This window comes from Anabrus simplex, chromosome 1 (genome assembly GCF_040414725.1).
Source record: "Anabrus simplex isolate iqAnaSimp1 chromosome 1, ASM4041472v1, whole genome shotgun sequence".
NCBI classification, from domain to species: Eukaryota; Metazoa; Arthropoda; class Insecta; order Orthoptera; family Tettigoniidae; genus Anabrus; species Anabrus simplex.
This window is the reverse complement of record NC_090265.1, coordinates 519,733,490-519,746,626: the sequence shown is the minus strand read 5'-3', so window position 1 is coordinate 519,746,626 and position 13,137 is coordinate 519,733,490. Positions and strand designations below refer to the sequence as shown.

The window sequence follows — 13,137 nt, the reverse complement described above, 5'->3', positions numbered from 1 at the left end:
GGTTTAACTATTCGGCGACCATTGGTACTGAAAAGGAAGGAAGGAAGGAAGGAAGGAAGGAAGGAAGGAAGGAAGGAAGGAAGGAAGGAAGATACCGCCCGGAGTGAAGATGGAAAGCCTCGGAAAATCAAGGAGCGGTTCAATCAATCAATCAATCAATCAATCAATCAATCAATCAATCAATCAATCAATCAATCAATCAATAAATCAATCAATCAATCAATCAATCAATCAATCAATCAATCAATCAATCAATCAATCAATCAATCAGTCACTACCGACCTACATTCAGGACAGGTTCGAACCCACCTCCCGAATGCAAGCCCATAGCTATACAGCCCGTACCGTACAGCAAACTGAGTTGGTATAATTAAAATATTCGTTCCTTTTTCCAGGATATTGGCATTAAATAAGGAAATACGAAACCATTGATGCTTTCAGTTAAAAATGAACCTGTACTGTATCTCGTTTTTTGCCACCCACTTTCGCTATCATATCTGTTAGACTTTCAGCTTAAAAGAAAACAATGCACTCATTTCAAACTTTTAGAACCTTCCTCTTTTTCTGAAATAACTTATAATTATATTTTAAAAAGGAGGCATTAACGCCTACACATTTTCTCTGTCAACATTTCAGCTTTTCAGAATAAGCTTCTTCCAAAAGGAGGGGAAACAATTCTTCAGTGACCTGGTCCACCAGACGATCAGCACTCGAGAGAGGGAAGGTATTGTCCGCCCCGACATGATCCACTTGTTGATGCAGGCACGCAAGGGGGAGCTGAAGGCCGAGCACGAAGAGAATGATGACATGGTCAATGGAAGCGTCAAGGCCAAGAAAATAGGTAAGTAAATTCATGACGTACATTGGTAGAGTTTCATTGTTTATACTGACATGCCAAAAGTTATATGATATCAGTATTTAAAGGTAACAAATCTGTGGCGACGCTATACCGTCTTCGAAATGCCCAGACCGTTATCAGATGTGATCTGACATCTCGACAGTGAGTGTGAATACCGCTTCTGCTGGCTGTTGAAGGCGACTTCAATTACCATCTTTCGAACGGGGCATGGTAATTGGGACCAGATGAATGGAACACTCCATTGTTCTGTGATGTCTTTAACATTCCTTCATCGACGATGCCATGTGTGTATCCGAAATACCTCATGAAAAGCATTTACAACCCACAATAACAGCTCAGTGGCCATGGATGCTTAATGGTCACGATTTGCAGGGTCTGCTTAGATTTGTCCGTGGCAACAGAGCAAGCCATACTGTCTCAGATCATATCCAAGTTCAAATAAGGATGTCCCGGGTGCATATCCAGCTGGTCAGTGCTGCTTTCTTTAACGTCAGTAGGATATGGGAACTTATAACCTACAAGAGTCCCCTTGTTGACACTACGACACCAGAAAAAGCGTCTCCGCTGGGCGCGTAACGTTGCTAATTGGACTCTGGAGGACTAGTAACGTGTAACATGTCCGTTGAGACACGGTTACGGTTATTTCGAGCTGATGATAGGACCAGGCCCATGAAGCCATGGACCATAGTTGTCAACACGGCACCATACAGGCTGGTATGGCATGGATTGGATCCGTTGATCCACCTGAACATGCCACTGGCCAGTCATTGCTACAATGAACTGCTTGGCGACCACTTTCATCCCTCCTTGGACCTCACGTACCCCTACGACGATGAGATATTCCAGCAGGATAATGCATCGTTTCATCGGGCCCAAATTCCCCAGTCTTAGTTCGAGGCGCTCTTTTGGAGAGTTTCAAACTGCTGAAGCCACCTCGTTTGCCTGATATGAACTCTGTCGTTCATTTATGTGACGTAGTGGTGAGCCCCATTCACACCGAGACTCTGCACCTACAAATAGCAGGATGCTGTGGGTTGCTGTCGAAACGGCACGGGACAGAATCTCTACACAGGTGTTTCATCCACTTGCATAAAAGGTGCCACGACGAGTTGCTCTACTTGGCCGAGCTAGAGAAGGACCTAAGCAATACTAGATTCCTGTTTTGGCATTTCATTGGATTTCGTCCAATGGCGTTAATAAGTAGAATATTTCAAGATTTCAAGATAATTTGTCTTTTTCTATAAACACAACATTTCGTCTGTTAATTGAAATATTTGTCGCTGACGGGTTAATTTTTTAACAACTGTAGTAATGATGCCATCTTCTGGACATGAGTGGCAGCCGAAGAGAGAAAGCTTCTCAAAGCTAACAACCGTCAGCGCAGTATTATGGCCTTAGGACACTGAAGGCTACCACATTTAATTTTCTTCCAACACTAGGATACTAGGGCAACAGAGATGGAGGGGAGTTTCCACGCGTAACCAGCTGTGTTCTCTATGCCATCCTGCTTTCCTACGGCGTCAGTGTTCTCGTCTGGATTGACATCATTTTAGGTGCACGTACCCTATTGCATGTGTTTCCTAGGAGTACACCGACGGATGCTCCCTACAGGGATGACCTACTGCCACTGTAGATGCGGCTTCTCTCTGGTGCATATGGATCTGGGTTCCAATGATGGATGATAATGCCCGCCCACACAGGGCTGGCCTCGTGGATGAGTACCTGCAACATGAGGACCTGACACGCCTAGAGTGACCGGCTCGCTCCCCGCTCCGATTGAACATGCATGGGAAGTTCTACGGCGAAGGACTGAAGCCCTAGCACTGTCACCATTGATCATTTTTGACCTCCAAAGGGCACTTGTCCAACAATGGGATGCGGTACCTCCAGCGGAGGGACACCTGAGATGGTCAGTGACACCCACTATCCATGTACGGTTGTCCTCTGTACCTTGCATCAGTCTCAGTTTCACGAGTCACATTAGTACCAGGGCATTTCTTAGTGCACACATTATCGCCGTGTCCTATGTCTTTCCGCTGATCGAATATCCCTTAACTTTTGGACATGATGGTATATTGTGTACCTGTCCGAGAGAAAATCCAAGTATGAGGCAACAATTTGATGTATACAGACAAAACTGTAAATTTATGAATATAGTCGAAAGTAAATTCAGTTCAGTTTTCAGTTTTTGTTTGCCTATCTGTTTGTTTGCGTATTTATTGCGACATCACAGGAAGATGCCTGAACAGAATTTCTCGAAATTCTCTATTAAAATTCAGGGATAATATGGATGTTCGATTTCTCGAAATTCTGTATTAAAATTCAGGGATAATATGGATGTACGATAGGCTATATATTGATTGTTTAATATAAATTGGTGTAGCAATATTAAGCAGAAACGATCCAAGGTTCGTGAGAGTCAAGGGACTGGGGGGGGGGGGGAGGGGAGGTTATCCTTCTCTCATTTAAATTAGACAATAAAGTTGGCACTTTCTAAAAAAATATATTCTGAGGGGTAAGACTCGCCTAGCACCCCTACGGGTAGGAATGGGGTGAGGGGTGACTTGTGAGAATAATCAAAAACCTCAACCAAAGTTGGCACACAAAAGACTTACATTCTGGAAAATATACTGTGGGTTGAGACACCCCTAGTACTCCTAGGGGCGGGGGCAAGTAGGTGGTGACATAAAAAGTAATCGAAAACGACCAATAATAGTGTCGAATCTACAGTTTTCGGGGTCTCTGAAATGAATAGTGACACTCCCGATGCATTTTATGCCAAAATTCAGCCCCGTCGCCATGGGACTGAGAAGAAGTGAAAAAGAAATGTGCAAACAGACCGAGATTATGGATGTATGTGTGTACGTTCTAGCACAGCTCTCAATCAAACTCGGCACACGTATGACTAATTATCTGGAATAAGCCACCCCTAGCACCCGTTGAGAAGGGGGTGACTTGTAAAACTAGTAGAAAATGACCAACAGATTTACAATGTCGAATCCATAGTTTCCAAGGTCGCATAGATGTACTGTATAGTGACACTCTGGATGCAGTTTAAGTAGAAGTTCAGACGACGGTGGCGAGAGATCGGGTCGAAGGGGGCGAGATCATACGGTCGATCCGGACGAGAGGATGTATGGGGGATGGTAAAAATAATGTCCAGAATAACCGAGTAGTGCTGAGTCCACAGGTTTTTTGAGTGGTTAAGTTGATGGAGACATTGTCAGTGACAGTTGCATTTGTCTATATCATATCTGTAGCGCGAAGCGTAAATAAAACTGTTATCTCTTATTTTTATTATTTATTTGAAATGACCATCTACTTCCCAGGCAATCTGAGCTATCAGGAGGACAAAGTTTAACATGAAACCAAATAATTTGAAACTAAAACTTAAATTTAGACACAATAAAATGACTATAAACCTATGAAAGATTTCGTAAAGCACAATCAACATCACAACAAAGAAATCTACGAAAATGTACTCACATTTTTCAAGTTAAACATTCAAAGAATATGATGTTCTGTGACCACACTCAGAATTTCTTTACGACTGATGGTTTACTAGTCGGTTCTTTCAAAAATGTTCAATCTCTCAAAGAAAAAATAAGAAAATCTTAATGCAAACGTGTTCCAACCTAATAATTAAGAAAGAATATTCAGCCCATTTTGATACAGTTTCCAGTGTTCATCATTTCTGCAAACCTCCACACTACTTCTTTCCACGCACGCAAAACAGCGACCGAAATCTCATCTTCATGTAACAGTTGTTTTGAAACGCGTCACAGACTGTCATTCAACACTTACGAATATATTATGTACAAAGTGTGCATGATATCCGAAATGAATATTCTATAATCAAATATAGTAGAATATCATCGCTGCCGGGACCAAACCTCCTATGTGAAATAGTTTAGCTTAGAACTTTGGCCGGTAAGTTTCTGTCATCTAAGGTGCAATCTTTTGTGCATATTGTCAAGGCATTCTCGCTCTTCATAATGAATGAGCTGCGGTTCAGTATATCTCCAAAAATATTATCACATGGGATGTTTTGTCCCGGCAACGACGATATAATTCTTTCGCATGAAAACTGTGAATGATTTACCCGGTACGTGTGGAAACGTGTTTTCAAGATGTTCTTCATTTACTAATTCCTAACATATAGCAGAACCAAATAAGTCCAATATTACATAGCAGTCTTTCAAAGTAACTTTGTGAGATGTTAAATGAAAGTAACCGAGCAATATAATAATAATAATAATAATAATAATAATAATAATAATAATAATAATAATAATAATAATAATAATAATAATAATAATAATAATAATAATAATAATAATAATATTTCTAATTTCAAACAGATCTGACGGACGAGGACATAGAAGCCCAGGTCATGATATTCTTCTTGGCCGGCTTTGACACCGCTTCTACTCTTCTCTCGTTCACCTCAATCCTGCTTGCCACACACGAAGATGTACAGAGGAAGCTTCAACAAGAGGTGGACGAGATGCTGGGGGATGACCAGAAACTGACGTATGAGAAAGTACAGAAAATGAAGTACATGGACATGGTCATATCAGGTAAGCACTTGGTTCATCGAGCGAGTTTTAGCTGTGCGCTTAGGGGTGCGCAGCTGTGAGCTTGTATTGGGGGGACAGTGGGTTCGTACCCAACTTTCGCCATCCCTGAAGATGGTTTTCTGTGATTTCGCATATTCACACCAGACAAATATTGGGGCTACACCTTAATTAAAGCCACGGCCGCTTCTCTCCCACTCCTAGCCCTTTTCTACATCATCGTCATCATAAGACCTACCTGTGTCGGTACGATGTATAGCTAATTGGAAAAAAACTTGGTTCCTCGTTACAAGTAGAGTCGAGAGAACGGAAGTGCTCCGCTACATGTATTTTCCAAATGTACCTCCTGAACACCTGTTAGCCACTCCAGCTCCTGTACGAGCCAGTCGCTAATTCTTTTAATTTAAATTCCCGTACACAACATTAATTTATGAACATAGGTTAGTTCTAGGTGAGAAGTTAAAGAAGAGGGATAAAGCGAGAGTGATCCACAGTGGCTGGAAGATACTGCTTTGTAAAGTGTGTCTACGGCAGACCTGTGGAAGAGTACACCGGAGGCGTGAAAATGGATACCTCCTAGTAGCTCAAAGACACCCACCAGCAAGGTTGACAGTAAGGCCCGGTTCCTTCAAGGAATGTTAAGTGTTAACACTGCCGTTAAGGAGACTTAACACACAATTTAACAAAATGGTCGTCTCATCATGAATTGTTAACTCTAACAATTGTTAAATCTTGTGTTAAATTAACCTAGCAGCACCTCTGTGTTAAACCTCTTAACAGTTGCTAAAATTTCAAAATGGAGACATCTAGAAGACGTAAGTTCGAAGCTTTACTGCTGTATGAGGACTATTTATAAACTGAAGAAGGCAAAGGACGACCCATACTAAGAAATAACGACCTTTTTAGAGTTGTCAGTGGAAAGATTTCTAATTACCGAAGCCATAATGAACAAGGTACTAGACGATATAGGTTAGAGTTTCCAACAGATTGCAACTTACCAATCTCTCCAGTGCAGCAGTTGCTTATTGATTTTACAAGGATGGGTCAGACCCTGCGTCCAATCGATTTCAACTAGCTTAATGTACCTGCTGGGGGACACTCAACAGTAACTCGTATAGAAGGGTTTGGGTCAATACCGTACAGTTTCGTTTTCGAAATAAATGAGGACAAATGTCATGAGGCAGGATCCGCTTCGGACCACGTGGAGGGGATAGAACACTAATATGCAAACACATTTAACTTGAACTTGTTAGGTCCGCAACCTAGTAATTTCCGAAAAAATTACGAATTCCCGATTGTAAAGCACCGCGTATATACTTGAAAAGTTGCGCACTAGTCAAGAGTAGCAGTGGCCGAGTAGTAATTGTACTTGTCTACGAACCACGACGATGAGAGCTCGAGTCCCGCGTGAGGTTACTTTTTAAAAAATACAAATTTAATTAATTATTTCAGGGAATGTGAAGGTAAAAATGCGAATAAAAGTAATGATCAAATTGCAGTGGAACTTTATTTCCTACCTCAAATTAATATAGTCTGCCTCTGTGGTGTAGTGGTTAGCGTGATTAGCTGCCACCCCCGGAGGTCCGGGTTCGATTCCTGGCTCTGCCACGAAATATGAAAAGTGGTATGAGGGCTGGAACGGGGTCCACTCAGCCTCGGGAGGTCAACTGAGTAGAGGACGGTTCGATTCCCACCTCAGCCATACTCGAAGTGGTTCTCCGTGGGTTCCCACTTCTCCTCCAGGCAAATGCCGGGATGGTACCTAACTTGAGGCCACGGGTGCTTCCTTCCCTGTCCCATCCAATCTTTCCATCCCTCCACAAGGCCCCTGCTCAGCATAGCAGGTGAGGCCACCTATGGGGTACTGATCATTCTCCCCAATTGTATCCCCCGACCCAAAGTCTGAAGTTCCAGGACACTGTCCTTGAGGCGGTAGAGGTGGGATCCCTCGCCGAGTCCGAGGAAAAACCGACCCTGGAGGATAAACAGATTAAGAAGACATTAATATATATACAGAGAAAGAGATCCAGCAGTAACTGTGAGAACGCTTAGACCTATATTAATTTCAGGTAGAAAACAAAGTGTACCGGTATTGCAATTTGCGCAATATTTTTGTTCCAAATTTTAAATAACGTTCCCTGAAACGAGACTCGAACTCACGTCTACGACGCTCGCAGACAAGTACGATAACCACTATGCCACAACTCCTAAGTATATACGCCTTGCATTGGAATCGGGGATTCATCAATTTTTATGTTTAAGTAAAATTTGCTCGCCTTCGTCCGAAGCGGAGGTTTGTAATGACATCTGACCTCGAGAACCTTTCCATGTTAGCCTAATTGTAGGGGCAAAAGATCTTCATGGGTCGACGTACCGAACAAGTAGTATTTTTTTTAGAAAAAGGCCTAATTTTAGACGACTATGCTCACGAGGGCAAGAAAAGAGTGTGTAGGATTCTACAAAGAATTCTTGCTGCCATTGCAGCATTAACAAGGCACTACATTATTTTCCCCGCAATAAAAGAATGCCCGAAAATCATTCAAAACATATCAATTATCACATTTTCCCGCTGATGTAGGAACCTTACATTGCACTCTTACAAGAATAGGCTATATCAAATGTTGTGATATAACAGTCCGTTGTTTCATTTTTTTTTTTTTTTTTTTTTGCACACTCGCATAATTTTAAATTAAAACTATAACAACATTTGTCTCGCATTCATCATATTAACGCTGTTGTTGCCTCTTACTTGACATGTTTACTTTTTAGCGGTCTCCGCTAACCATAACCTATAATAATGTCAACCATGTGTCTGTGTGACAAAAAACTACTGTATTTCAACACGCCACTAGGAGCGCTATATGTAAAGAAACAAAAGACGCTCACTGCCAAACGCGTTCAGAAATCTTACGGAAATGTGTTAATTTGTCTTTAACAATTGTTTCGTAACAAATGTTGGAAATATGTTCGTGAAACAGGGTACTTTTAAACGAAGTGTATAATTAATAACAATTGTTAGTTAACATTTGTTAAGCAAAATTTAACATAGAGTTGAAGAAACCGGGCCTAAGAGTGGCAAGTTCTATAGCCAAATTAAATACGTATATTATCTTTATGGTCCGCCTCTGTGGTGTAGTGGTTAGCGTGATTAGCTGCCACCCCCGGAGGCCCGGGTTCGATTCCCGGCTCTGCTACGAAATTTGAAAAGTGGTACGAGGACTGGAACGGGGTCCACTCAGCCTCGGGAGGTCAACTGAGTAGAGGTGAGTTCGATTCCCACCTCAGCCATCCTGAAAGTGGTTTTCCGTGGTTCCCACTTCTCCTCCAGGCGAATGCCGGGATGGTTCCTAAATTAAGGCCACGGCCGCTTCCTTCCCTCTTCCTTGCCTATCCCTTCCAATCTTTCCATCCCTCCACAAGGCCCCGGTTCAGCATAGCAGGTGAGGCCGCCTGGGCGAGGTACTGGTCATACTCCCCAGTTGTATCCCGCGGCCAAGAGTCTGAAGCTCCAGGACACTGTCCTTCAGGCGGTAGAGGTGGGATCCCTCGCTAAGTCCGAGGGAAAAACCGAACCTGGAGGGTAAACAGATGATGATGATGATATCTTTATGAAGGCTTTAATCATTATGATTTATTATATTAGTTCTAGTACCATATCTTTCACAACAAACGTTCTAACAAAGAGTCATAATTGCAATATTACTAAATTTAAAGTCCGCCTCTGTGGTGTAGTGGTTAGCGTGATTAGCTCCCACCCCCGGAGGTCCGGGTTCGATTCCCGGCTCTGCCACGAAATTTGAAAAGTGGTACGAGGGCTGGAACGGGGTCCACTCAGCCTCGGGAGGTCAACTGAGTAGAGGTGGGTTCAATTCCCACCTCAGCCATCCTGGAAGTGGTTTTCCGTGGTTTCCCACTTCTCCTCCAGGCGAATGCCGGGATGGTACCTAACTTAAGGCCACGGCCGCTTCCTTCCCTCTTCCTTGCCTATCCCTTCCAATCTTCCCATCCCTCCACAAGGCCCCTGTTCCGCATAGCAGGTGAGGCCGCCTGGGCGAGGTACTGGTCATACTCCCCAGTTGTATCCCCGACCAAGAGTCTGAAGCTCCAGGACACTGCCCTTGAGGCGGTAGAGGTGGGATCCCTCGCTAAGTCCGAGGGAAAAACCGAACCTGGAGGGTAAACAGATGATGATGATGATGATGACTAAATTTAAAATCGTTTTTCTTGTATGCAACTGTAATTTGCACTAATAGAATGGATTGTTATGTTTGCTTTCAACTCAGTCTCTAACAAGCCACTGGAGATACAATTAAACGAAGATTTATAATTAATTCTGATTACTGGCTCAGGTTTCATCCCGTCAAATTATTATAAGTTGATCGCTTGAACTCGTCAGACTCCACCAACCAAGAGTAAAGAGCAGGCTGCCAATCAACACAAGGGAATAGACAGATCGAGGTAGGTGAACGGGGCAGAGGCGTGGTGGTATACTGCTCCCAACACGATCCCCTGTTTCTGCATTGGCAAGACTGCGTGTCCTGGACTGCACCTAACATTAAAATATACAACAGGTGTGGTTAACCCGTCTCCATAATTCTCGGGTACTCGGGTATTTCACAGCTATGTTCTTGAAACTTGCGTGCCATGTATTTCAGAATATTTCTCCCGGATTCTAGTTTCAGTGCCGCTCGTGGACAGAAAAATGTTCAGTTTCAATTAAGTGATAGTGATTTATGTAACGAATATTACAGTGTCAAGGAAATCCTGAATTCTATGGTACGTCTTGCTTATAATCGTTCTCAGCAGTGAGTAGTTGTGTTATGTGAATAAAGGAGCAACATTATTAATATTGTCCGCCTCTGTGGTGTAGTGGTTAGCGTGATTAGCTGCCACCCCCGGAGGTGCGGGTTCGATTCCCGGCTCTGCCACGAAATTTGAAAAGTGGTACGAGGGCTGGAACGGGGTCCACTCAGCCTCGGGAGGTCAACTGAGAAGAGGTGGGTTCCATTCCCACCTCAGCCATCCTGGACGTGGTTTTCCGTGGTTTCCCACTTCTCCTCCAGGCGAATGCCGGGATGGTACCTAACTTAAGGCCACGGCCGCTTCCTTCCCTCTTCCTTGCCTATCCCTTCCAATCTTCCCATCCCTCCACAAGGCCCCTGTTCAGCATAGCAGGTGAGGCCGCCTGGGCGAGGTACTGGTCATACTCCCCAGTTGTATCCCCCGACCAAGAGTCTGCAGCTCCAGGACACTGCCCTTGAGGCGGTAGAGGTGGGATCCCTCGCTCAGTCCGAGGGAAAAACCGAACCTGGAGGGTAAACAGATGATGAATGAATGAATGAATTATTAATATTAAAAAATTGAAACAATTACTTTTTATTTACTATTCCAGGGTCCAGCGGCTTTACAGAGACAGGATTTTCAATTAAAAACTCGAATTGGTCTTATATAAGAAACAGAAATGATGCTGAGTTGATTAAGCTGGTTTTTTCTTTGTGCAGGTGGACGCAAATTCATTTTCAGTTTCGACTGATTTAGCATATAATTTTGCATTTTTCTAGTTCGTCGAAGCTAATGTAGATTAATAAAATATTAAATGACCTGAAATGGGAAATATTTAATCAATAAAATAATGACAGTTTCGTTCTTGAAATCACATTAAGGTACAATATAATCACACTTAGTCACATAATACATTAGTGTCGAACCCAGATTATAAATATTAACAAGGTAACTGAAATTAATTTGTCATTGAGTATTATTTCTGACAATCGCCTTTCTTTTTATTATTATTTATTATTATTATTTATTATTATTTTATTATTATTCCGAAAATATCGTGGATTATAGAGGTGAAAGAAGGTGCTGGGGGTAAATGGGCGGACAAGGAATTGATCAGAGCATAATTAATGCACTAAATTTTGAAATTTTATTTTTCCTTTTATGATTTAAGACTTGATAAATAGAATATCTGAATGAACAATAACAATACATTTTTAAGAGCATATTTGCTCCCTTTACTTACTTAGCCTAGGAGTCTGAGCTCCAGAATTAATAGAGTCCAGACTCTCAGAAGTATCAATTTTTATTGCGCTCGAGGTTATACAGTCACTCAGCCCTGTTTTGGGCTTATCTTCTGCTCGACAGTATTTCACTTTCTCTTACAGGAACATAAATAGAGGCTATAAGTACTCAAAATAAATGGCCTTAATGTAAAAAGTAAAATGTTGAACATAATTGGCCATGAACAAAAGGGTAGGAGGCGATACACTTGCACTCCTTCTAGAAGTTTTAAAAACCATAATTGGGCTTACGGCCCAAAGACAGGGAGGCTAAGCCTACTCTACCCCAAAGTGACTAAATAAAAAACATTAAATTCCGAGAGAGTGTTAAGAGTTTTAGAGGATTAGAAACATTAGTCACCACATACCAAGTTGAAGGGGAATCAACGGAAGGTAATCACACTGTGTTCCCTTTCATTACATGTTTCCCAGCAGGGATTTGAACAGAGTCCTCAGACTTGCCGAAAATTTACATTTAAACCATGAAATTAGAACATGTTAAGAAAATTCTGCCATTACCTTGAGTTGCTGGGCCTTCCGAACGCCGGCCTGAAGCCCCTGCCACCTTAGTACACGCCGCAAACAATAATCTGGAGCGATGACAATGACAATACGGCCTTAAAGCGCCCAGGTTTAATAGTTTATCGAGGGGAAGTTTCCAGAAATATTTACAGATAGGCTGGATTCCTGTACACAACCCTAATTTTAATTGGCTATAAAAATGTTCACAAAATTTCTAATATGTTGATAGATACAGGAGATTGAGAGGAGTGTTGACAAGCTTGACACAAGAACAAAAAATCTTCAAAACTAAGGTTAGCCACCTCTGAAAATTAATTGTCCTTAATCCCGCAGAGGGGGGCACTTAGGTAGATGGTAGAGACTTCTAATAGTTGAAAATCCAAGTATATTGCATAACATTAGTTGAAGTTCAATTACATAGATGGCCTTATAGAATGCGCGCAGTTTAACTGGACGGAGAACCCCAGGTACAGACCTCAACCCCCTAAGGTTTTACCACGGTATGAACAGCTTTGAAATCTTGAATCTTGCGATACATTATTTTTGAGAAAACATAAGATATATAAGTTGGCGTATCACTTGACAGAAAGTCCTTTCTAATTTATTTATTGAAGTAAAGTTCTTTAGATAGTGTATGCGAAGTAGTAGAAGTTCGGGCTGTTGCGCCCAGAGTTGACGGCAAGAGCGGCCACCCTGAAATACCATCCTCCCGTATACTGAGGGTAGCAGCCAAGGCAATGGTCACCAAGGACCAAGTAGCATTGTTCGCCACAAGGATAGAGTGGACGGTTGGTGTCCGGCTTCTAAGCCACTCCCAACAATGGCAGTCCCAAAGGAGGCGGCTTAGACGGAGTCACGGCCAAAACGAGGCAGGCCCATTCCCCGCGCCGGCATCTCTCGCAGGTTGACACGACGTAGCCTCAGGTGAAAGTAGGGCACTGTAACACTGAATTTTGTGACAGCAGTAACTGATTCATGGACAGTGTTATATGTGGTGCAGGTAATGTTGGAGGCTTTGGAAGACGTGTGCACGGATTTTCTGACTCAGGTTTGGAGGCAGGGACCGTAATGGCAGAATGGTAATGAAATGATCGAAGGGAAGGTCTTCACAAATGGA

At 42.6% G+C, this 13,137-nt stretch overlaps 1 protein-coding gene across 1 annotated transcript in view; it reads left to right on the top strand.

The window, feature by feature from the left end:
- Nucleotides 1-13,137, top strand: part of LOC137496935 (cytochrome P450 9e2-like) — a 63,660-nt gene that overhangs the window by 38,543 nt on the left and 11,980 nt on the right. The window contains exons 4-5 of the mRNA XM_068225047.1: nucleotides 637-841; nucleotides 5,221-5,439. Of these exons, the coding sequence (XP_068081148.1) occupies nucleotides 637-841; nucleotides 5,221-5,439 (424 nt within the window). The remainder of the gene's footprint in view (nucleotides 1-636; nucleotides 842-5,220; nucleotides 5,440-13,137) is intronic.